Raw genomic sequence first — 26,664 nt, forward strand, 5'->3', positions numbered from 1 at the left:
CTGTTCTGTCATGGGCCACATCCACAGGTCCCACTGGATGTGTGAGGAGTGCAAGGTGGCCCTCTGACTCACTGATAATAGGAATTGTTTTGCTGCATTTCATAAGGTTGGGAAGTAAGTAAGTGTGTATTTTTTTATTTTCTGTGAGTATTTTTCTACTTAATGTACCTGATGGCTGTATGAGGAGTGTAAGTGTTGTAGTTTTAGTTATTTAACTGTTTTTCTCTTCAAGTATTGTACTGTATGGTATACTGTATTTTTTATACTTATTAAATAGTTAAACCATCTCTGTGTTTCTGTTATACAATATAGTCAAAGGTAATAAAGGTTCCATATGTGCTGTGAATTGGAACAATATTTAAAAAAAGTGATGAATCCATAAGAATCATATGATTTGTGGGCAGATCAAAGTTAGTATGAACTTGAAAAAGTTTACTGTCATGGTCAAAGAGATCCCATATGGGATGAGCATGGTCCTCCTAAACTTGCCCAAGGCACCCATATGGGATACTTCATTACATGTAATTAGTTCACTAATTTTGAAAAATTTTTAAAAATGCACAAGAGTGAAAAGGTCTTGTATTTACCCATATAATAACATACTAAAACGATTTTTTAAAATTTCCCATCGAACCTAGGGTGGACTTTAAAGGGCTAACCATAATTTTTATGGAATTTTGTGGATATCTTCAGCTGGTGATGTCCATAGGTCCACTGAGCTCACTTTACATATACCTATTGAGCTATTGAGCTTTTAACCACAATTTTTATGGGATCATGTGGATAGCTTCAGCTGGTGATGCCCATAGATCCATTGAGCTCACTTTACATATACCTATTGAGCTTTTTGAATATAATTTAAGTAAATGTTATCTTTTTCTCTCCTTCAGCAAAGACACCGCAAGGGATGGAGAAACAAACCCCCCGGCTAAATACATCAAAGTGGAAAGAACTAACTGCCAAGACGATGGGTGTGAAAAGGCTGTTCAAGATGGACATGAGCTGGGTGGGGAAGGTCCTCTGTCAAAAGAAGAAGCAGAATGGGATGAGCTGAAAACAGAAATAGATATTAAGGAGGAGGCCCTGGATGATTTTGTAGATGAAGAAGAGAACATGACTTTGAAGATCAAAAAGGATGAAGAGATGACTTCTCTGGAGGAACTTCGGCCATTCAAAGTTTAGCAGTATTATGAAAAAAAGGTAATTTTTCAAGAATATGTTGGTAGATCACATAAAATCAAGGGAAAAGGCAGATAAATGTAAGAATCAGAATATGTTAAAATGTAATATAAACACGCACACATTATATATATTGTTATATATATATATATATATATATATATATATATATATATATAGTTACCTATATTAAATTTTATTAGTTACCTCTCCACCCTGCACCTTCTTCCTCATGGAGTCTGATCTGACTTTCTCGTGTGGGAATGAGGAAGCTAGCCCCACACTCTCTTGTGGATCCCAGCAGTTGCTGGTACCCATTCATAGCTGGGTGAACTGATGTGAGGTCCTTCTTAGATAAAATTCAATTTAACGAGGTATCTTCGTAACTCAAGTATACTTGGTCACAACAATATGCTTTACCTATCACTGTTCTAAAGAATATATTATACAAAGATACCAAGGTACATTTATATATATGTAATATACATACATAAACACACACACATATATACATATGTGTGTGTGTGTGTAGGTGTGGGTGGGTGCATGCGTGCGTTAGTTTTTACATGCGCGTTACATAAGCAAGTGTTTAAATATGCGCTAGACAAGCAAGTGTTTAAATATAACTGTCTTGCTAAAAATAGAGTGCCTATAGAACGGAAATAATTGTATCAATATCCCTAGTGAGAAAAGTGAGAAGGAGAAGAAAAGAGCGTCTAACTATTGCAGATAAATAATGGTTAAGTGCAAGGTATAAAAAAAAAGGGTCAATGTGCACTGTTCAGTTCCTTCTTGCACTAACAATGCGCTGTCAAGAGTGGTGAAGTTATCATTTAGCTCGGAGACCAATGGTTGTTTGAATATAAGAGAGAGAACCAGTAAGTTAAGCCAAGAAGCTTTTGGCAGAGGCCTACCGCAGCGCTTTTAGGTGAGGTTTGGCATTTTTGAACCCAGCATTAAATTTCGTGTTCTGGTTTTATTGGCACAGTAATTAACAGGGAAAGGTGGAAAAATCAATCTGTCAGAAAATCTCTAGAAATAAAATGTAATGGTATGTTGCCACACACACAGTGGAATGGAATACAAAATTTAGGCCAAGTGTTGGAACCTATGAGGTCATTCAGCAATGAAAGGGAAATTAAGAGTAAAAAGGTTTCAAAGGTTTAACAGGAAGTAAACCTCGCAGTTGCACTATGAAGCAGCTTGTTCTGAGAGGGTGGAAATTAAGATGGAAGAAAGAGAATATGAGCGGAGCTACAGTAAAAAGGAAAGGAGGGAGCTAGGGGCTGTGGAATACCACTCGGCGAAGCCCATTGTATCAGGTACTCGACAAATGTGAACTAAGTAGGTTCTGATGTAGGTCACCATCACAGAAGGCCAACGTTATATGTCAAATGACCCTTACTGAAAATCTGGCCTCCTGATTACACCACAAGCAAGTTTTTCTAACTGATGGGATCATAAAAAAATAATCATCACCTTTTATGGGGATCAAACTAAATCATCCGAGGAAATGAGTGTTTTACTTAGAAACAAATCTGCAAATCTGTTAACCACTATTTGGGCCCCTCTCCATCAGTCTTCTTAACTGAGGGCTTTAATGAAGGTGTCGCCAAGCTTGTTTGTAATGTGTAATTTATTGCAAGGCTCTCCAACATGTGCGCTGCATAACTTATAACCACAAGAGGATTTAGGCAACAATGTTTAGAAGACCTTGTTACAGCCCACATCCAGAAAACCACCTTGAGGAACCCTGACCTTGGAATAATGGATGGCTTAAGCGGACTTTTACTTTTCCAAGTCTTAATTTCTGGAAATGTTTTCCATTGAAAACCTTGAATGAATTTCGGCAGTGAACGGGAAAAGAAACTGTTCCCTGGATTAAAACACTGGTCAGGAAGGGCAGCAGTCTCCTCTGCAGTGAACTGACCCCAAGTTATTACACAGGGTAAAACTTTACTTCAGCTCAGGGGCACTTAATTATATTTGTAGCTATTAGAGCTGGCTAATGGACCCAGCAGCTTTCAAGCGTTCAAAAAAGAGTTAAACATAAGCTTATGAATCAGAGTGCCAACAGGCCAATTTAAGACAGGTAAAATACCTCTGATTTAAACAGGCGCAATATGTACGTATGAGCTGAACTTGGTTCTTGTCATCTGTATTTAAGGAAAAGGGCATTTTTATGGAGCCCTACTAGTAAAATGATTATCACTGATTGGCTTTTTAGGGTTCATTTCTACATTGCTAAATAGATGAAATTGACACCATAAATGTATATATATTTCCTCAAGAAGATGAAATGTTCTAATGTACTGTTATGTGGAGGTTAGAATTAAGCACAAAAGGGGCCAGTGAAAACAAATTTCAGCTTTAGATTTGTCCCCTTTTTCTTCTTCATCTTCTGGAGAAATTTTGAAAATTAAAAAAATAACTGAAAGCTCTTGAGCAGTGCTCCTAATAGAAAGTCTACCATACAAATGCATCCAGTACAATATTACTTGAAAGGGGGAGAGAGTTTACTCAATACGCTAGTTGACCTCAGTATCATAAGTGGTTTAGAATTGGAGATTTTTAATATAAGTATTGCATAAGCCTACTGTCTTTATCATGTATATTTCCTCCTATGCTATTTTTTGCCATTAGCAAAATTTGTTTGTTATTTTTCTTGGAGAATGTGCGTTAAGTGTGATAGAATGAGAGAATCGTCTCATATGATTGCTCAGACATGATAGGGTGGCAACCTGACTTAGGTTGTCTGAGTTGGACGAGGATATCTGGGTCAGATATTGCCTTCACAGAATGCATTTAACTCACTGGTTTGAGAGCAGAGCACAAGCCAAAAGACTACGATTTCTGCCATTTTTTGTCTCAACCAGTGACAAAGCATGCCACTTTTTACACTACCCTGAAAATCCTTCAAGAAGTTTTAGATCAGCTGGAACAGACTTATCTATAATGAAGGGGGTATATTAAATAGCCTATGAAATCACTGTGAATAATTCTATAGTCTAGCAATTTGCTCCTGTATTTAAGTCATTGCCTTTTAAACAAGGTTTTCATGAGAACAATGGATTAATACACTGAGAGAAGTAGTGCAGAAGCTATCTCGGCAGTCCATAGGATAAGGAAAAATATTTTACTGAATGAAACTTACTACAGTACATCACTGAAGGGCTTGCCAGTGCTTATTAATCCACTGCTTATCAATCCACAGGAAGAGTGCAATGGGAGTTAATTTTTTCTGAAACGTTGGTGTAAAAAAAGAAAAATATGCACAGAGGTTTCAAAATATACCGAAATGTTCACAAGCATAAAGAAAAGGGCTCAAAATATATGCAATCAAATTTGACTGAAGACCAATTCCTTCAGATCTAAAAGATGTTTGGTGTCAGAAGTTTTTGCCTTCCAGGATCACTTTGTGAAGATAGTGCTAATCTCAGAGGCTTGTCAACCCCAATTTGTGAGTGGCTGATTGTTCACTTCACCTTTGTGTTATCAAGACTGCTTTGCCATTTCTTGTTGTATGCAACAAGATCAACTAATTGTCATAGGTCTTCGTATATATAGAAGATATAAGGACGCTTCGAAAGGACGAGCCATCAGTCTTCATGGATGGAAATTTTTCAGCGAAAAAGATGGAAGAGTAATTTAACTCGGTGTGTAGACGTGCATCTTGAACACATCATAAACTGATATCAGAAGAAAAGTTCGAAGGGGCTCAACTAGCAAAACCAAAAGGGAAATGGTTGTTCCAGAACAGGAAATAATTTACCATGTCTAGCCCATTTTGATGTCTCCTTTTGCATATTCCCATCTTTTATTCGTATCACACTAATTACCCACTTGTATCTCACCTTAACAACACTGAGTATTTGTCTTTTATCAATTTTCTCCAAATGCAAGTGTTCATCAGATACTCCTGACCTCTTAGTCCAGCTTCCAGTCTGCCTTCACCTGTGATTTCTTAGTCTTTGTTTGCTGGAGGAGAGCTGGTCTAGTGCACTGTCTACAGAATCCTTGCACCTGTTGAAGTGAGCAACATTCTTCAAGCCATTATTAATCGTTAAGGGGAGGCATAACCTCCCATTTTATGTCCACCAGGTAAACAATGCAGGTCAGAGGCTATATAAAAATTCCATTCAATGTATTGATTCAGGAATCCGATACTTTCCATGTTAACAAGGTCTAAGTATCAAGGTCTGCCCCCAAGGATCCCCTTCCTCCAAAGAAATTTATCAGTGGATGACCAAATCTAATTTATTCGAGCTTAGTGGGATTCTTGCCCATTTCAGAGCTGCAACATCTTCATCAAGGAAGAAGTTAATCTTAAAGCACCCAGCAATTGTTGCATCTTCGACTTGACTTGCAGCAAATCATGCCACTGAGATTCAGTCTCTTTGTACAATAATAAGAATAAATACCACCTCTGTTACCAGAAGTTAGGCCTCTGCATGCCCCAAAAATCATCCCTTAAGTATCCCTTATAACCAAATTACAATTTTTGTCCGTTACTCACCACATTCCCCATTTGTTTATACTTTATATATACTTGTAAAATACGGTTAATGTTTGAGAAAAAAAAAACATGCTGTTCTTACTTTTTTCATTTCTGCGGACCAGCTCAAACCAAAATACAAAAAGATCATGACAGGGTTAATCAAGAAGTGATGTGGAGGTTTTGATGTATGGTATACAGCTCGAGTTCTGAAAGCTGTTAAACGTTATTACTATGAAAGCGAATCATGCATTTGAATATTGGACAATGGTAACAGTTAGTCTGAAAAAATAATGAAGTGATGCAAGAAATGTGAAAAAGGAAATTAAGACGTTGCGCAAAACTGTGGGATAAGAAAGTGCGTTGGGGACGAAATATGGAATGGCTTGTGTTTGATACTGATGCAAGGACAGCAGGGAGAAACTGCAGAAATAAGGTGAAGAATTTGCAAGTGTTTTCCAAAAGGGAAGGTTGAGTTATTGTGAGCAAGTGTAAGAATATGAAGTTGAAGTACATGGCCACAGAACAGTTACTGTATGAAAGACAACAGGATGTGTGAGCATGGGGAGTGTTGAGACATCTCCCTTTTATAGAAATGATGAAGTGTGGATACTTGATGAAAAAGAAAAATAAAAGATTTAAGGCACTGAGATGAACTCTGCCTAGTATACTGTATGTCGTGTAAGAAGAACCAAAGGGGTGGGAAATCAATAGATATGTACACAGTAGTAGTAAAAGGGTTAGTGAAGTTAAAAGGATGGATCAGAGTGTTTTAAGATGGTTCAATCATGTGGAAGTAATTGATTTACCATAAATTAGTCAAATGAGTGTGATTCAGGGCTTTTGGGAGGAAGGCATGGGAACTTAAAAAAAAAACAAGTGTCCAAGTAGCATGAATGTGTAAAATGGAAGTGATGTTCAGTGTGCGTATATACATACATTATATATATACATATATATACTGTATATACATACACACATATATATAATATATGTGTATGTGCAGGAATGTGTGCTCGAATGTATCCCCCATACAAGGTCAATCAACTCAAGGTTATGGAAAGTCATGTTGCAGACGTTATAGCACGGCCCAGGGTTTGGGAATATTAGTTATATGAATCACCACCCGGCACATGGCATAACAACCAGGTGCCTGAGATGACTCAGAAGCACAGATATTCTAAATCATTGTCGCAAAACGTAACGAACAGGAAGGGATGTTGTTGAGCGCCCCTGTTACCCCATACATAATGTTTCATGTAAAATTCTCATCCAGTGCGTCCCTACACACCAGACGCTGCGCTGAGAACAAGTTGCAACGTGATGGTTCAACATCCACGCTGACACACACACGAGGCTAATCATAGATAGATAGATAGATAGATAGATAGATAGATAGATATTTTTATTGACCACAATACAAAATAATATGAATTTTACAAAAGAGTATTTGGTCCAAATTACAAAATTAAATACAGTAGATTTTGTACAATATCTTATACAAACTAAATGAATTTCAATTACACATATATTGTACTAAAACTAAAAACAAAACCAATTTAACTATACAAGTTGACTAAAGTATTACAAACAGATAAATTACTGGTGTGTAACATTTTTCGTTTTTTAATATCCATGCTTTTCATCGTTCAAATTAATTATCACATCACTTCACTCGTTCGCTAACCAAGTCTTGAGTTATGAACTAAGTCAAGTTTGTAAAGAACATTACGAATTAAGTCTCAGTTGTCGTTGTCTGAGAACGGAAAGAAAAATCGTTTCACAAGCTCCTAACCCTAAACAAAGCAGTGTCGTCTTTACTGCCTTTTGTTTATCATCTTACTTTTTGTGCTCGTAAATCATTCATGGAAGATAATGATTCATCGATACACCAACTTCGTGGGATGATGATTTTGTCCTTAAAATTCTCAGCATATTCACAAGGTGCTGCATGATTACGGGGTGTTATGTCTGCCACTCGTACTTGCTTTGCAGTAAAAGCGAATGTATCCTCTCAGGTTAAGTGAATAAAGGTTACCATACAACAGTCAGTCTCTATAAATAATATATTGAACTGTATTTCGCAGATACTTAGGGATTAAATTAGTTGCTCTCCCCTGTGTGCGAGAACAAAAACGGGCATATGCGCATTCGTAGCACGCACAAATCGTCCTTATCAAAGGCACAGTTAAGGTTAGATTCGGTAAACATTGATTTTCACAGCCATTGCAGTTTCCGTATATAGAATTATGGTTCATAAGGTGAACTTTCAACGTATCTAAGTAAACGTTACCAAAAATAATGAAGTCTACATTCGGCTTAAGGAAATTAAGAAGAGTAAATCAATATCAAAGTGACGTCAATGAAGTAGCACTGAATTCTCGACCTTAGTGGAACCAGCAGTGAGAGCTAGACACTCGGCTTCGTCGACAAGTGTTGAGCGTATTTTAGTCTCAATGTTCCCAGACCACAAGGGGCAGCCAGCTTTCACAGCGTAGTCTGCTAAAAACCACCAACCGCCACAATTCGAAATGAGGAAAATGCGTTGGACAAAAGCTAAAATATACACCTTATTTTCCTACTTTCTTTTCGATGGCGTAATTTTCACGCATGCGCAGTTATATGCATACGAAAATCATAGCCAGTAAGACCATTTCACATCAAAATGTGCATGATGTATGTTCTGTGGAAAGAAAACATTATTTCGACGGGTCAATATATAGACTCCACGAAGTAACCTGTTTTCTTACATTAATCCAATTGTCAGTATTTACTGTATAGTGTCAGTGAATTGACAAGTTTTCTTTGCTAGTTTCAAGAGCGCTGTATGTAAGTTCAAACAGATATGTAGTTAAGAAATGAACTTAAAATTTACAGGGTAAAACCCAGGGCCTTGCAGTTACATCATTTCCACCCCTACCGATACATGCCATAAGAGTGACGACACTAGGAGCTCCATGTCTCCCTCAGACCTTGTGGTACGGCTACAAACACCGAAGTCCTTTGCAAGCCACACGGTTGATTTGATAAAGCGATGGTAAACCTTATTACAAGTTTTAAAGACGCAATTTTCTTTTCATGTATATATCCGTATAAATACATAATACTTGTCAGCCGATCGAAAGTTGTTCATAAAACATTCGTCTTCTCCCTAAAAGCTTCGCCGGCATCTATGACGGCGTAGGCAACTCGCGGCCTTGTCTGCCGGCAACATAGAGCGCAAAACCCAGTGCATCGATTGTCGGCGTCGTCCTGCCCTTCTCATGCCTAGCCTCGCTCCCTTTCCTTCCCTCCAATTTACTTTATCGAGAACGCGCTTTTCTATCTCTTACTGTGGTGGCACCGTAGTCTTTTCCATTATTTTGGTTACAACTAAAATTAGGCTGATAACTTCCACTGCCTTCGACTCATACTCAAAGTAAAGGGAACCTGTTATGCTTTTTTTCAAAATTGTAGCAACAAAGGGATGCCGTGAAACTTGATTTAAATCGACCTTCAATGAACCCGCTACATACTGCCATGTGCATACTGGGCTATAAAAATAAGCTGTGTAATCTGAAAGAAGTAAACGTACACAGGTATTCTTATGACAGATAAACGACACGACACGACACAACACATACGTATATATATGTATATATATTACATGTATATATATATATATATATATATATATATATATATATATATATATATATACAATATGTAATATAATGTGTGTGCTTTGTGTATGTGTGTATTACTTTGTTTGTGTTACAAATTAAATACTAAACAGCTTTCGACGAACCGCACAAACACGCTTCTACTGACTTGAGAGATCTAACCAGGGCTACCAACCACGAGGTTGACGAAGTATGTGAACTGTTTACTGCTGCTTTATCTTCCAAGAACTAACGACAACTGTTAGCCTACTAGCCACATGTGCAAGAGAATATTATTAGCCTAACCCAGAATAAAACATGAAGTTCGCGATTAAAGAGTCATAAACATGTTGTGAAAGAAGCAAAGTGTATCAACAACTGCCGTAAAGTTTTCATTAACCGGCTCAAGAAGCATGGGAATACGTTGCTTACCAGAAATACAGCGGTAGAGGTATACTTTTAGTTTCAAGAACACCGGTTCCGCAAAGTTACAAATCATGTTTCTAAAAGGAACATGACAATGTATAACTTTGGTGTTATGAAAAACTGTCACCTACTGCAGGGTTGCCATGTCTTGCCAATCATGGATAATGGACGCTTCCCCGGATGTACTTAGATAATAAAGTCATGTAGTGAGGCTCAATGAGCAGTTTATCCAATAAACAAGAACAAACGAAATTTACTCGTGGCTCAAGTTACGAGAGTTGGGGATGCACAAGTACTCGTACTAGAGTGAAGAATAGTCTTAATTCATTTTACATCGTCATCGTTAGCTTGCTGACTACATTGCTTGAAGCTGTGGTTCATATCTTTTTCATCAATATTGCGATAATGATTTAGACACCGCCGACAAGCATTCTGTTTGGCCATCTTACATAACCTATTCCAACGGGCAAACCTCCATCAGCACTTTCAGAGAGAGACCCCACCCAAAGCCTTCTTACTCCGCGGTACTCGCTTTTCCGAGCACCAGCATCAACATCCTGTTGAGGTGCCACGTTGTCGCGCTACCGGTACCAGATTCGTTCATTTCTATCAGCACAGAATTGTGGATCGGTCTTCCTGGCTGCATCCGTGAACATATGCACGCACGTTCTGATTCATCGCTCGTTATCCATTTGTTACTTTCTCTTTTTTTTTTTTCCTTACTAAAGATAATTCTCACCGTAAAACTTTCAAATGTTAACGGCTTTTTAAGCGCTCTAAATGAATGTCTGGTTATGTTGTAAAATAATATATAATTAAAATAATAATAATACAGGGAACGTCCCTAAGAGCACTTCTACTTCAGTTTTCTGTTACCGCTAGGTGCACGCTGAACGTGAGATATTCTCTCTCTCTCTCTCTCTCTCTCTCTCTCTCTCTCTCTCTCTCTCTCTCTCTCTCTCTCTTTGATAATTCAGTAGGTTACATATTTGGGAAAGTTTGGAACGGTTCAACTTCAAGTATATATTATGGACACTCCGACATTTTTCAAAATTTCTTCAGGACACATGAGTTCAGACAAAAAAAAAATGCCTCTCATAATAAGCTGTAAGATGATTTTGCTGTAATAACTAAATTAACGTAACTTGTTATTATGGTTGCAAGGTAAGGACATCATCTGGTATGTTCTAATCAAAATTTGTTGAGAGCAGACCAGCCGATCGAAAGTTCATACTGAAGTAACGTTAATCATGAGAAGTTCAGGATCATATACCAACATACTGAAGGCATTACTTGGGTTCTTTGCAGCCCCTTTCATTCCGTTTACTGTATCTCCGTTCATATTCTCTTTCTCCCATCTTACTTGACACCTTCAAACAATTACTGTTCCATAGTGTTACTGCGAGGTTTTCCTCCTGTTACACCTACCCTTTTCCTCTCAATTTCCCTTTCAGAGCTGAAGGACTTCATAGATCTCAGCTCTTGGCCTAAATTTCATATTCCATTCATATTACGCATAACAGCATGCAACCAGATTCAAGAGACACCAAAAGTCTAGTTACAAGATGATAATAATCGGAGTGAAATGTTTCAGTTTCCAGAGAGCATAGATGTGAGAGGAAGCTTAAAGCTGCATTTTTATGCATGTTTTTATTTATTATTTATAATTTTTACAGGGCTTCTTTCTTGATTTAATTATGGTGGTGACTGTTGTCTCCGTAAATTCTGGTCCATCTATTCACTCATGCTAATATTTTTTACTATTTATCATCCCTGTATCTGTACTCCCCTTGTTTTCTATCCATATTTCAGACTCCATTCACAGTGAAATTCGTCAGCCACCCTTTGCTTCTACTAAGTAGGCATTGCTTGGAAATGTCTTAAATTCATCAGCCACTTTTATTTCCATTAAGGAAGCATTGCTTGGAAATCTGCTATCAGCCAACCTTTACTTTCACTAAAGAGGCACTGCTTGGAAATATCTCAAGTTAGCAAAACCTTTATTTCCACTAAAAAGGCATTGCTTGGAAACCTTTTCATACATTATAACTTTGGTCTTCTTGGACAATTTTTATTTCACAACTTTCGCAATGCTCCTTTTGGTTTATTTGCTTCATCTCCCTGATTACAGCTCTCCCACATTCTAACAAAAGCTTACCAATTACTCCAGTATATCTATACAAATCTACCACTTCTGGGCTTCCACAATCACCACTGACCCTCGACGTTTCCTTTTAATGGCTTCTAATAATTCTAATACAGCAATTATGAGAGTAATTGGAAGCCAATGGCTAGCCTTGATTTTCAAGTTCTTTCTTTCATTAGAAAACAGTCAAACTTTTTATCAACTCTGAAACATTGGCCTATGAACCAGTCAACTCTGTTATATTTATCCTTATTTGTAAATGTAACTGGTATTTTCTGTAATACATATTCCTTAACACTTATACAAGCCAGCCACTTATAGCATTGTGTGCACCTTGTTGAGCCAGCCTGTACTTGTATCACCGATCAAGCCATTCTTGTGCTAGTGCAGGCTGCTCAGGGGAACAAACAGTGGCTCATTAAACCAGTTATCAGTCACTAACATTTCAGTATAAGGCTCTAGGGCATTTTTCAGTCGCCTCACTAGTACTGATGTCGACTTACAGCTCACTTATAAACATTTTCCAAGTCTTACTAGTCCTCACATTCGTGTATTATGACTGCTGTTAACGCAAGTCACTGTGCATCACCTGCAAAGGTAAGCCCTTCTTGATTTTATTAACAAATTTCTATTTAGAAAAACTGTACATCTGTTCTTTTCATAAGGCCCCTCATTTCTCTATTCAAGGACATGTTGAACAGGCTACTGAGAGACCACATACAATTGCAAGTCATTATGCGTTATCATGTTAAACATCTTATTGACTCATGTTGATTAGCTACACTTGAACTTTTTGTTGCTGTTTTTAAAGTTCCCCAGCCATCTCCGTTATCTCACTTGCCTTTGTAGTCTATCAGCCCTTGTCAGCTGACTTTAGAACTGCTTTTTCTTCTAAAAGACCACTTTTATCAAGACCATTCATGCGTCAATAAAGTTTTCCATTGATCTCTCTTTCATTTGTATGTCAGGAAACCAATTCCACCAATTCCCACCTGTCAAACACCTTTCATCACTAATCCATCATGCACTCCTGTTCTTCCATCCTATGTCTCTGTACCCTGCACACGTCAAGAGCTTAGGAGTCTAAGGGCAGCAGATCTCGAACATTTTATCCAAACCCTACACAACCACGACCACATTCCCAACCAATCAGCGACTACCTGGGCAATGTTCATTCTTAGTGGGGTATTAACCTTCTCCATATGTTGCTTTTAGATTATGTTAAAATATACACAGCTATTTTTTTTAACACATTTAGTTTTTTACTGTCATGCACTATCGACGATGTCGAGACTTTATTTTTCATACTGTACTTCATTCTTTATATTGAAATGGGAGAAGCCAAGGAGAAGTTTCAGCATTCTTAGCTGAATGGGACTTCGAAGAATCTCTTCCAACCCTTCCATCGAGCTTAAAATTACGTCTGACGACTGATGTCTTTGGCTTCATGTGAGAGGAAACTTTCAAGGCTGAAACTCTCAAAGATCTATTTGTGATATAACATGGGACAGCCAGGACTCTCCGATATTTATCAAATAATGCGGAAGATACTGATTCTGATGAAGTGATTCACAAGTTGGTAGAATTGTAGGCCAGGAAAGGAAAGTTCAGGTTTAGCCGAGATGAGTCGCTAAGCGCTTCAGTGCGTGTGTACTCACTCCTGATCATTTGTTTATTTACTTGTATTTGTTCTTATTTGTTGTCAGAATCATCGTTTGGTTTGATTTTTTTTTTATGTGATCATGTTACAAATACACGTAGGGGCCGGTGGGGAAGGTAAAGGGGATAGCAGCACTGGGCTACCTGTCTTAAATATTACCATTGAACTACTTTAATGAAATAATTAACTGAATTATGCATGCATTTGCTGTCTACATTGGTGACGGGCTTAATTTAACTTTCTTTAGAATAATGTTCACTCTGTTTTGCAGTGGCGGGTAATTTCTAACCTTTCATTCATTCTCTCATTCCAGACTGCTGTGCGGTTTGATTTAAACACGCCTGCAAGGTTCATCGTCAAGAAAGTGAAGAGAAATGAGACATCACTGAGTTTCATTAATCGGTATCAATTAACGGACCTTCGCTGGATCTTTTCCCTTTGTACAATTATCAGTTAATTTGTTCGTTATCATTTTAATAAGTGTCCGCGATAGCAACAGTGACGATGTTACGTTAAAGATACAGTGAAGGAGACAAGAGTACAATTATCAGAAAACAATTTCAGTAATTTTATATTTTTCATGTTCAGCGAAGAAGCATGAGCACTCATTTTATCTCTTATTTGGATCTCAAGAAGTATTTATTTATGTTTTGACAAGACAAATCTTCATCATGATTTTCAAAACACAATTAAAAAAGAAGACATTTACGGAAGTTGCCCCGTAACCAGGAAGCATCAGTTATTTAGTGAATGTTAAGCCGGTATTATAAACATTCATATTTTACGTTGTAAAATGCCAAAGTTCATTTCAGCATTAGTATTAAGGTTTCAGGAACAATTTCGTATGTGACAAAGCAGCCTGCTTAAATATACATTGAAATGAATGAGAGTTTTTCCTTAATGCCCTTTTATTTCACTCTTGGTGTTTTAGTGGTTGGCCATAGTGCTCCTGGATGCTGTGGAGATCGTGTACCTGACGTCACGGATGCTTTGATGACGTCATATTCCCGGGCGAGAATTTGAGGTCCTATAACCGACTCGAATTTCATGGGAGATATAACTGTCTGGACGTTGTCTTACTGATCGGGGAAATAGTCAGAATGATGGAATTTAGCTAGTTTGGTAAATCTACCATCATAAAATCTGTGTATCCTTTGCAGGGCTCATCGATTTCAAAACAGGTGAATGCCAAGTCAAAACGCATTTTAGTCTTGGCAGTTATACATGGATTTTACTGTGTTAGGTGGGATATCAATAGTTTAACTTAAGGGATATATATATATATAAATATAAATATATATATATATATATATATATATATATATATATATATATATATATATATATATATATATATATATATATATATCAGCACTCACTAGCAAATGCCAGCCATGATTTACCGTATTCTATTATCGACAGCTGAACGTTTTTTTTTCTCCTGTTAAAGTAATGCTAGTTCCAAATCAATTCCTCTTCTTGTTTCCTTCTTTGAAACTATGGAAGCTATGTGTTCAAAATGTCACATGAATGGGTATTGAAAATACACACACACACACACATTAGATATACTGTATATATGTGTTTGTGTAAATACAAAATTCTCGTTGAGAAAAATAACAATCATCTCTTGCCAGATTCAGTTTCTTACCAGATTCACACAAGAACACCAAATAAAAGGCAGCAGACTATATCTTATGATCACTGTATGGAAAACAAGGAGGAGAAGGAGACTGGCAGGAAAGCGAGGAATTGCTCAGGACCTTTTAACTTAAAACTGTGAAAGCATGACTGGTCGTGGAATATAACTGTACTATTTCATCATTTTTCCTGTTTTTATGATAAGATCGAGTGAGAAAACTAAAGCAGCTTTTGCATAATGCCCTCTAAAAACAAGAAAGAACCACAGAGTACACAGTGGCATCTCTAATTAAGATTGGTCAATACAAAGCACTAATCCATTCTTTTATTGTCTGGGGATGTCTTAAAATATATATATATAATTGCAAGGTAGATAATATGCAGTTTACGAGATAGGAAAATACAACACATTCACTCTACCTGCGTGTGTAAGTTTACACAAACAATACTTTGCATTCTCAATTTTCATCAAGCTGAATGAAAATATATAAGCAAGATGTATGCAGAAGAAATGTGGCTAAGAGAAAGAGAAAGTTGTCCCTTTTCAAACCTTCGTTTAGGATCTGCAACAGGCTTCATTCCTTTCGCTTTTGCTGATGGTTTGTATGGAAATGTTGCAAAGATAGCTAAAGTAAAAGAGGGAAATTCACCTTTATAATACGACTATAATTAAAACTACCACAGCAAAAAAATTCACACAAAGGTCAAAATAAGGCTCGTAAGTGTTCTGAGACTTCTTTGCTATCGGTACCGGCATTTTCTTGTGAAGGTACGTTACGTCTTTATTTGTGGTCATAGAAAACAAGTGTCCTATAAAGTTATTGCACAAAATACGGAAATACTTATACGATACAGCAGAACTATAAACTTGCTTTTTCGAAAAAGAACAGTAAATACATCCCCGAACTGTTGCACAGCCAATCATTTCCATAAGTCCTTATTAAATGTAAATTCAAACATATTGTGTTATATATAATATACATATAGAAAGAGAGAGAGAATCTATATGAGTCACTTTTTACCAAATATGTATGTAATTGAAATAACCACAGTGCTCCCTTAACTCCTCGAATTCTTAACGGTTTTTGGATAAGCTTGTCACTACAAAGCCTGAAATCCAAATGCAAGATAGTGAAGATGTTTTGACTTCCGTAGCAGGATACGAACGAATCGAACCCACATCCGGAGTGTGAGAGAGAGAACGAGTGTGTGTGAGGAAATGAACTCCATACTAGCGCCATCTGGAAGCGTGGCATCAATTCAGAAACACAGATAAGTGAAATTAAGAAAGTAAGATAACTATCTGCTTATATATAGAAAACTAAGTTGGAATCCAACGATCCTTATAAATAAGAAAAAATTTCTGGACTTATAGGAGTAGTATGTCAAGTTCCCAGCTTCCAACATTTTAGGCAATGGTCAGTGACAACTGACAATGGACAAATCGTTTCATATGAACAATATTCATCCAACAGACAAAAAAGTACCCAAATGTACTCTACCAACTCTTTCCGCTCCGGTGTCTTTAACCCCAGCACATTTCTCAGCCATCTTTTTACGGGCTATTCTAGCTTCTATTCTAGCTTCCTTCTAACTAAACTCACTCCTTAGTTACAGTTCAAGCAAAATTTTCAACCCTTTTACTCTAACCATACCTTTTATGAATTTTAACTTTCACATCAAAAAAGTAATGATCAGATATACATCCAGCTATCCCTCTTCTAGCAATAACATCCAACAACTTCCTCTTTTATCCACTGTACACTGGTACGTAACCTAAAAAATACTCTTCCCCTTACCGATTTCTGTTTCCAAATAAGTCTGATATAATTTTTGTTTTAAGATATTGTATTTCCAGTTATCAAATCCCTTTCTTGAGGCATTTCCACAAGACTCTATTCGTTCCCATGGACGCTAGGAATTCCAAAGATGCTAGCTACATTATCTCCTTCTCTATCATTTAGTTTTGCATCTAAATCCCCTAGCACACCTGTCCTTTCTCTTTCTCCAAGCCCAGTCAAGCACAGATCTGAACCTTTCCCTAAATTCTTTTCCATTCCTGCTCTAAATCTACAATTATAAAATTTTTCCCCTGACACTTTACTGTTACCCAAACAGCATTCAACTTCACATTTGCTCTGCATCTTTAAGCCACTCCAGATTCAAGTATTTGCTGTCTTTCCCAGTTCTGCACACTATATACTTTCACTTTTGTCTCTTACCAAGTTCCAAAACACACAGCTTTCTTTCCTTAACCATATCATATTCATATCTTCTCTTCTGTAACACATATATGTGCATTCAAAGCCCTAAAACTTAATATTTTATTTTCCCATGAATTTTTGCCATACGATTACAAGCTATGGGTATAGGAATGCAAAAACTATGCCCCTGGCAATTTGGTTTACTTTTACACTGTATAAAGCAGCAAGAATGTTATCATCACCTCATGGCATCATCCAGGAATGAAATACTGTGACTACTGATAGCCTCTGGAGAAAGGCTTACCAACCATTTAAGAAGCATTTCCTCCTACCACAAAGTCCACAACCTTTCACTTGGTGCTCCTCTATCTTGGAACATGGAAAATTTCGTCAATGATCTTCAGGTAGTATTGTTCGTTACCATTTCGATAACAGTCATTTAAGCAATAAGTCATTTAAAAATTGACCTCAAGAGAAAAAAGATATTGCTCATATAACATATAATGGGTATTTCCTCTCACCAAGGGGTCCACAACCCTCATCTAGGCTCTCCTTTGCCTTGGAACCCAGCGCAATAGTATTAAAAGACAATGGCACGCCAGTAAATAGTACACCGTTCTCTAGAACCGCTGTAGCAGCGTGAATGGTAAATATTAAATATTCAAATTTGTCTTCATTTTGGGCAGGGATATGCACTGAATAGTGTGTGTACCCAAACATTTGATTGCATTTTCTCAAAATAAAAACCTTTTACTAAAACGTTATCACTCAGTCTTGAAAATTAACTTGTTAACAGAGAGCCAAAACAGGCTTCTTTCGATTCGACTTGCTAGCAATTACTTTTACTAAGCGAATTATATTTGTGCCATGAACTTTAAAAAGTTTAATGGAATACCTGAGAGGAAATAGGCTTCTGAGTAAAAAAAAAAAAAAAAAAAAAGAAACAAAGAACAAAAGCGAACATTTCCCGTCGCTTGAGCATTTCGGGCCCAACACTTCATCCAACAGGAAATAACTTCTTCAGGAAGCGTCTGTATCGGCTAAATTCAATATACTTCTATCGTTAGAGCAAATCTCGGCAAAATTAAGGCCGATATACAACTGCACATAATCCTAGGAGATGAAGGGAAAGTTATATGATCCTTATACTGCTTTTTAAATCTTGCATACTTGAAGTCAGTTACCCCTCGTTTTAAAAGAACCGTGTTTTCTCTGCACTCCAATGGTCTCGCCGACCCGTTGTCTCCTCCCCTATCCCAAAATCACAAGATATTATTATTATTATTATTATTATTATTATTATTATTATTATTATTATTATAACTTGGAGTTTTTTGTAATAAATATCATTGTACTGAAGTGAAAAATATAAGTTCTAAATAATACAAACCTATATGTCGCTAGTATAAATAGGAGCAAAGATCGAATTATGACAACAGATTATCAAATGGCAATAAATAAATAAATAGATATATCCGATGATTTCTCAGAACACACAAGAGACCAACTAAATACAAGTGAAATAATTTAAGTCTAGTTTTCGAATCAGTTTCATGTTTCTTCGTAATTTCCCAACAATGCCAAAGATTGTGAAATTAAGCATTGTCCTCTCTCTCTCTCTCTCTCTCTCTCTCTCTCTCTCTCTCTCTCAATCCGTCTTTAAACATTTTTTATTCGCTTTGATTTGTTTTGAATCCATTACGTCAGTATTCTACCACAGTCTTACGTCACGATTCGGGACGTGGCTTGCCATAACTAATCACATTCTCTCTCTCTCTCTCTCTCTCTCTCTCTCTCTCTCTCTCTCTCTCTCTCTCTCTCTCTCTCTCTCTCTCTCTCATATCTATATATATATATATATATATATATATATATATATATATATATATATATATATATATATATATATATATATATATATCATTCGTTTCTGAAGCATATTCTTTTTTATTAGTCTATGTATCAGAGTCAAGTTAGCTGATACAGTTTGGTACGATTTCATATATATATATATATATATATATATATATATATATATATATATATATATATATATATATACATTATATATATATATATATATATATATATATATATATATATATATATATATATATATACTGTTTATATATAATGTACCAAACTGTATCAGCTAACTTGATTTCGATTCATAATAAAAAAAAAGGACGTACATCAACAAGCAATAAAGTAAAGCTGATGTACCAACATTTCAACATTATTATACATAAAAAGCATATAAACTTTCTCCACGAATAATTTTGCATAGGTTGGGCCTCATACCTGAAGAAGAACAGATGTGACAGCAGCAATTTCCCTTTCTTTTTAGGCAAGATAAAATGCCTACACAAAGACTGGTTTCACTTCCCAGAGTCAGTCGGCACACTTTATTGTTCCCCTATCAATCCGAGAATGAAAGGAAGCATAGTAAAATGACCTAATAAAACTTTTTTTATATATATAATTTTAACTATATGAAGAATAATCTGCGGGTCTTTCTCAAGTAAACTGCAAGTGGTCCGGGTGGAATAACGAGTTCTGGAAGCACTTTCACACAGTCCAAATTCCGGATAATGCACCTTTTACGTAAGTGGAACTCATACATGTTATTATCTTGCGGCGTTGTTAAGCGCTCCCACAGTCCTAACCGAATTGCAGAATTAAAACTATCGACAACTGACCATTTAGCTTTAACATATAATTCTAAAATTTGATCCTAAGCATTAGAGGTAAATTTGAAAAATATATATATGTATATATATAATAATATATATATATATATATATATATATATATATATATATATATATATATATATATATATATATATATATATATATATATATATATATATATATATAGTGTACATACAATCTGCACATATTACTCAAGTTTACCTTTTAGGCTTACGATCGAATGTCAGAATTATATATTACAGTTAAATGGCCAATTTATATATCTATCTATCTATCTAATATATATATATATATATATATATATATATATTTATATATATATATATATTTATATATATATATCTCTATATTTATATATATTTATATATATATATATATATATATATATATATATATATATACTCATCAACTCTCACAATTCAAAACGCAGGCGTGGAAAGAGGAGGAATTAATCTTGTATTACTTATACGATAGGAAGCCATACTTCGGATTCAGATCCGCTGAAATCAGCTGGCCTCAGTTGCAATAGACAGCAAAGCAATTCAGGCATCACGACAACACTTACATTCCTGCAAGCCAGCTTGAAAGAATGAAGAAGAATTATATAAAATGTATAATATAAAATAATTGAGATTATTGTTGTTGTTATTATCATTATTATTGTGTAATAACAATCCACAATTATATAGTTATATATAGTAATACAGTTGACTAGGTAATTGTGGATTACACAAACTGTTTTTCACGAGATTATGAATCTTTAAGCATTTATTATTATTATTATTATTATTATTATTATTATTATTATTATTATTATTATTATTATAATAAAAAGTCAAAATTCCCTCTCTCCACCGGCAGTCTAAAATAACATGAGATGCCATCAGGCGATGACTTACTAGTTTTGTCAGTAGACAAACAAGGCCGAACTAGAATGGCAGGTAGCCGTGTGACATATTGAGTTACGTAGAAAACGCATACGATTTCCTCTTAATATATTTTAATACCTCTTACTACTTGACTAGTTGGCACAGAAATTCAGGTTCAAGAAAATGGAAAGGATAAACAGAACTCGTACAAGGGAACAGGGACATCCTTGTATTTCTACTACTGTAACTGAATAACCAATAGATTATATATATATATATATATATATATATATATATATATATATATATATATATATATATATATATATCCTCACATATGTGTATGCATTTATATATATATATATATATATATATATATATATATATATATATATATATATATATATATATATATATATATATATATATATATAAATATATATATATATATATATATATATATATATATGTGTGTGTATGTGTGTGTGTGTGTATAATGATAACTCATGGGAACTAGCTTTTCACAAATTTGTCTAAAACTAGGTCTAATAACAAAACACAACGCTCTGCTTTCAAAATCGAAAAAGAAGGAAACAGGTCAAAGAATGATAGGAGGAGAGAAAGTTTACTTTCATCTTCGGCAAATCTGTTAATTATGTGTTAAAGAAAGAGCTCATGGTCTCTTCATCCAAGTTAATGCAAGGTCTACCATCGGAAACTTGGTCATCGAGATCCATATATAAGTTGGTCTTTTGCCAAGAAAATACAAGGGGAAGAAAAACAAGGAGATAAACAATAAGCATAAGTTAAATCTCAGTGCGTAATAAGTAAACAAAAGAAATTAGACCAGAATCTGATCTTAGAAGAAACAAAGCCATTACTTGTCCGACCAGTATAACAGGTCACCGACCTTTTGAAAAAGTCACTGTTATCCAAGACAGGTTTCAACTGTAGTGTTACATATATGAGAATGTTTTTTAATAGCACATGAAATAACGAACCACTCTTGCATTTCAATACTGCATATCACCGGATTGGTATTTAGCAAACTTCTATACTGTCAGTTTCAAAAGGAAAAAACAATTGCTTCACAGAATTTAAATATCTACACTGCAACACTAGTGGTTTGTCATTTATTCATTCCAAACGTGTGGGACCTTACTCAAAAGAGCATTATTGACGCACACATCCAAAAGATCAAGATGGGCTGTAATACTGATAGAGTCTCGTTCATCATAGCCTTGGATTTTGTGCAAAACAGCCATGCCTTGCCCCGTTTTATTGTTCATATCTCCTTTCACTATTCCTTCCATTTCTATTCATATCACGCTTATTCCCAAGCTGTATCTCATCTTTTAAAACACCTGCATATTTGCCTGTTTATCGATTTCCCCCGAACACACATGTCCTTCAGACACCACACACTCCCACTTCACCTGCAATTTATTCCTTTTCCACTGGAGGAAAGCAGGTCTAGCGAACTGTGTTGTGACTCTTCATACATGTTGAATTAATTGACGTTCTTTTACCTTTACTAATCTCCCCAGGGAGGGCCAAACCTCCCTGTTATTTCTTGAAGAGAATGCAAGGGCCAGGGAACTTTAAAATTTCCCGGTACTATCCAGTGCGGCAGCACTATCTATAAATAGTGTCGAGATCCGACGCAAAACATCTCATAGCTCCAACGACGTTGCCACACATACTCAGAATAACTACATGCCCACTGCTGAGCTGTAGCATCATCAACAAGGAAGAAGCTGGCCTTAAGAACACCACAGATTGTTGCACCTTCAACTTGCAGCAAATCAACTCTGAGTTGAATAAGAATAAAAACCACCTGTTACCAGAAGAAAAGCCCCTGGACACTCCCAAAACCATCCCTTCAATGCCCTTTGAAAATGATCTCCAGAATTCTTCCTCTCATCATACTCCCCATTTGTTTTTTCTGTGTATACTTCTCAAAATATGGTATTAATTTTAGAAGAGATACCTGGTGTGACCCTTGGTTCAAATGACATTAAATTATTATTTTTTGTTCAAAGGTAAACCTAGATCATAAACTTTGTTTTGTTAACAATAAATTTCTTGAACGTTCATATTCTTATGAGAAAAAGAATTGTTTGCACTGAGTCTCCAAGGTTAACAGAGGCAATGTCTAGGTAAAGGTATGAGTTGCAGCGCAGAGACTGCTTAATATTTGCTTGTTTTTTTTTATTTGTTAAATCCTTGTTTTGTTGATGGATGCAGCACCTAGGCTGTTTATTTGGTAAAAAGGAAGACATTTAAGTTTTTATATTCTTGTCGGAAGTCAGAATTCCTGGGACTTACTATCTGATTTTCTTGGTGGTGAATTTTGTCACCATAGTTTTTTTGACAATTTTATTCATCTATCTATAATTCATTCGTTATGTCTGACTGTCAATGAAGTTGGAAGATCACGTTTTCTCCTGTGAGTTAGAGGCATATCTCACAAGGCATATCTACTTGTTTGTTGAAAAGTTTTATGTTCCTCCCATAGATTTTCACAAATTTCCAATTTAGTATGTAAAAACATGGGGCCAACACCTGACACAAACCATCCAACCATCATCATCTACCAGGTTCTCACTATTAATTAACCTGCATATACAATACTTGATATCAGGTAAAATACTATAAAGATTAAAGCTCAAGGAATGCAGAGAAGGTCAAGGAGTTTCGTTTCTTTCTTCTTTATTGAAATCGCCTAGTTTTAGACATTTCAATTCCATGCCTTACATACGAAGCCTTATACACCCAACATGACAAGGGAATTGCAAGCAGTAAAGAGTTTTACAACATCTAAAGACAATGGCAAAAGTTCGTGCAGGTAAGATACAGACTGATGACCATCCTCAACAAAACCTGTACTTGGCAACAATTAAAGCAATTGGAGCATATCACCACCACACAAAGTCTTGCAACTTAAGCCAGGTATGACATAAAATACTTTTTGATGACAGGCATTTTATGAGGTAGTCTTGCGGCGATACACTGTGACAGAATCTGGCAAGTTACCATAAGCAAGACATTGCAGTAGTAAGAAGTGACGCAGTAAGATACATAGTGTTAGACTATTAATCAGGGTGTTGTGAATCATAAATATTAGAGGTCGCTCACATCTCTCATACTTCATCAAGTAATGGTGAAATACAGATATCTCTGAGCAAAACTCAGAAATACCTGTTTCCAGATTTGATTTGCACTTATTAATATTAGTCAAATACATAACCTATTTCCTAAGCAGCAGCAATAAAGTGGCAACAAATCCTCAACAGCTGTGGAATAACTGTAAAACTTATTTTTGCAGATACTCTCAAGTAGTTTCAATTTTTGTAAAATTTTCTGTATAAATCCCAATTTCAGTGAAAAAGTCGTAACATTTTTTATTTGAATTTAAAATCGTTCAGTTCAATACTACAATTAAGGATGTATTTTTTAAACCATTTAAGGTAAGTAACTACTGTAGAATGAGTTTAAAATAAGTACTTTAGTGAATAAACAGATTGAAGGGAGTAGCACCTAACACAATGGGGCGTGATATTTATAACTGAGATGGAAACCAAACACTGGGAAACAATTCTTTAGTTTGATAGAGGAAGCAACCACCAAAACGAGAAAATCATGCAGTTAATAAATGGTACATTAGGAGGAGGATCTACTTTTCAGCTGAGAAATAGTCGAGCCACACTCGATAAAAAGATAGCGAGGCTACCCTGCAGTGGAGAGGTTTTCTGCGTTTAAAATGAAGTCTACTCTAGTCATGCACTATAAACCCATCTATGAACTCGGAATTTCGTAGGGAAAGTTTCCATCATCTTGGACTTTCGGCTATTCGTTTCAGATCTGAAAATCATGACCAAAATGTCATCATTTTATTTCAGTGCTCGGAGAAGTGACTTAAATAGGAAACTACATTTTACTGGGAAACTTGCAGCCCTGAAAACCTCAAATTAAAACTCATGTATGTTCTTTTAACATAATAACTTGAGCAGGCTACTGGGCTTTGTATATGAAGGGTCTTAGCCTGCAGTCATTGGTCTTCATGCTGCAACTATCAAGCTTGAAAAACAAAACTTGCAGCTTTTCTATAGCAAGGCAACTTAATTTTTGTCACTTCCCTTTGACCCACCCCTCTCTATGAGTTTGACATTTGTTGTTACCGACCTAGTGTTTTTCAAAATGATTAAGTTCTTAACCTCTCTATCTTAATTTTCCCATCAATGATATGAGCTCTAGCCCAATTCTTAGTTATTACAGTGCAGAGACTAGTGAAAGAGTTTGACAGCGTTTGCAAGAGAACAAAGTTGATAGTAAATGTGAGCAAGAGTAAGGAAATGAAGGTAAATGGGAACCAGTTTGATAGTGCAATGAATCTTAATATGGATAGTAAAAGAATAATCTCCTGGTTCGTACGGTCATTTAGGAGTAAATATTTCGAATGATGGTGGAATGTGTAAAGAGGCGAGTCACAGAACTGGTGAAGCAATGGTGTGTGCAAAAGATTGAGATGCCTACAGAAGCCAAGTTAGGAAAGCATAAAAAGATTTGGAGTGCATGAAGGGACTGTTGAACCAACTCTCTTGCATGGAAGTGATATGTGGATGTAGATTGTGAATGAAAAAAAAAAAACCGCTTATGTGGTGCAAGTGGCATAAGAATTGCTGGATGAAAAATTAAATATATAAAGGGTTAGTGCAGATGAAATGATAGAACAGGGTGTTTTGAGATGGACTGACCATGTCGAAAGAATGGAATAATTTATATATCTAAACTGTTCATATAAAAAAGAAAAGGAAAACCTCAAAGATGCTGTGAAATGTGTATTGGAATGGGGGGCACCTCATCATCCAAGAAGCAAGTGCGTGCAATGTTAGCCTAAGTGAATGGCTCAGTATGCGTAGGGGTAGGGGTGGGGCAGGAGGTTCAACATGATGCTGATAAGCCTCCACTGTAGGTATATTAGAAAGCTGATAAGCCTCCACTGTATGTGTATTAAGCAGTTGATGCTGTAGGACTTTCCTGGACAAGGTGCTTATCCAGGATCCAATAGTTTAAGTAGAATATGGCATGAATCATCGCCTTTTCTAGGAAGTAACCTTCTACTGTGTGAGACGACTTAATGTTGAATACACACACACACACACACACACACACACACACACACACACACACATATATATATATATATATATATATGTGTGTGTGTGTGTGTGTGTGTGTGTGTGTGTGTGTGTATGAGTACATGCATGCATCCATCCTGCTGACATAACCTGCCGTGTTATGCACCTTTAGAAGTGTTTTGTCATCATTATTATCGCAGCGTTTCTTTTCTGGTATTTTACCAGCAAAGGTTATTGACACCGGTAATGAAAGAACAGACATTACTTCAAGGTTTTACAAAATTGTATATTAAAAAACAATTAATATAAATCAATCTCGACAGATGATCACTCATCAGAATCAGAATAAACATACTTAGGAGTATGAAGGACATCCAAACAGACAAAACTTGACGAAAGACAGCTTCCTCTGCACTTAAAAGACACCAGTGAAAATAATAGCTGCATCCTTTTAAAGAACTCTGACGTCTGATGATGTATTGCTTAGTATCCCAGTGGAAGCCAGAGAAGCAAATAGCTCAAAGAAAATGAAATGAAATCAAGGGTTC

General features: G+C 36.0%; 2 protein-coding genes across 4 annotated transcripts in view; one reads left to right on the top strand and one right to left on the bottom strand.

The window, feature by feature from the left end:
• Positions 1 to 14,431, top strand: part of LOC136849216 (tigger transposable element-derived protein 1-like) — a 121,886-nt gene extending 107,455 nt beyond the window's left edge. For 2 of the 3 annotated variants that reach the window (XM_067122415.1, XM_067122416.1), the window contains 2 exons: positions 891 to 1,200; positions 13,861 to 14,431. In XM_067122415.1, coding sequence (XP_066978516.1) covers positions 891 to 1,182 — 292 coding nt within the window. In that variant the 3' untranslated portion in view covers positions 1,183 to 1,200; positions 13,861 to 14,431. The remainder of the gene's footprint in view (positions 1 to 890; positions 1,201 to 13,860) is intronic. The other variant, XM_067122414.1, reaches the window with a different exon arrangement.
• LOC136849217 (uncharacterized) overlaps positions 1 to 26,664 on the bottom strand; it is a 172,310-nt gene that overhangs the window by 107,238 nt on the left and 38,408 nt on the right. The window lies entirely within an intron of this gene.

Source organism: Macrobrachium rosenbergii, chromosome 20, assembly GCF_040412425.1.
Source record: "Macrobrachium rosenbergii isolate ZJJX-2024 chromosome 20, ASM4041242v1, whole genome shotgun sequence".
NCBI lineage: Eukaryota > Metazoa > Arthropoda > Malacostraca > Decapoda > Palaemonidae > Macrobrachium > Macrobrachium rosenbergii.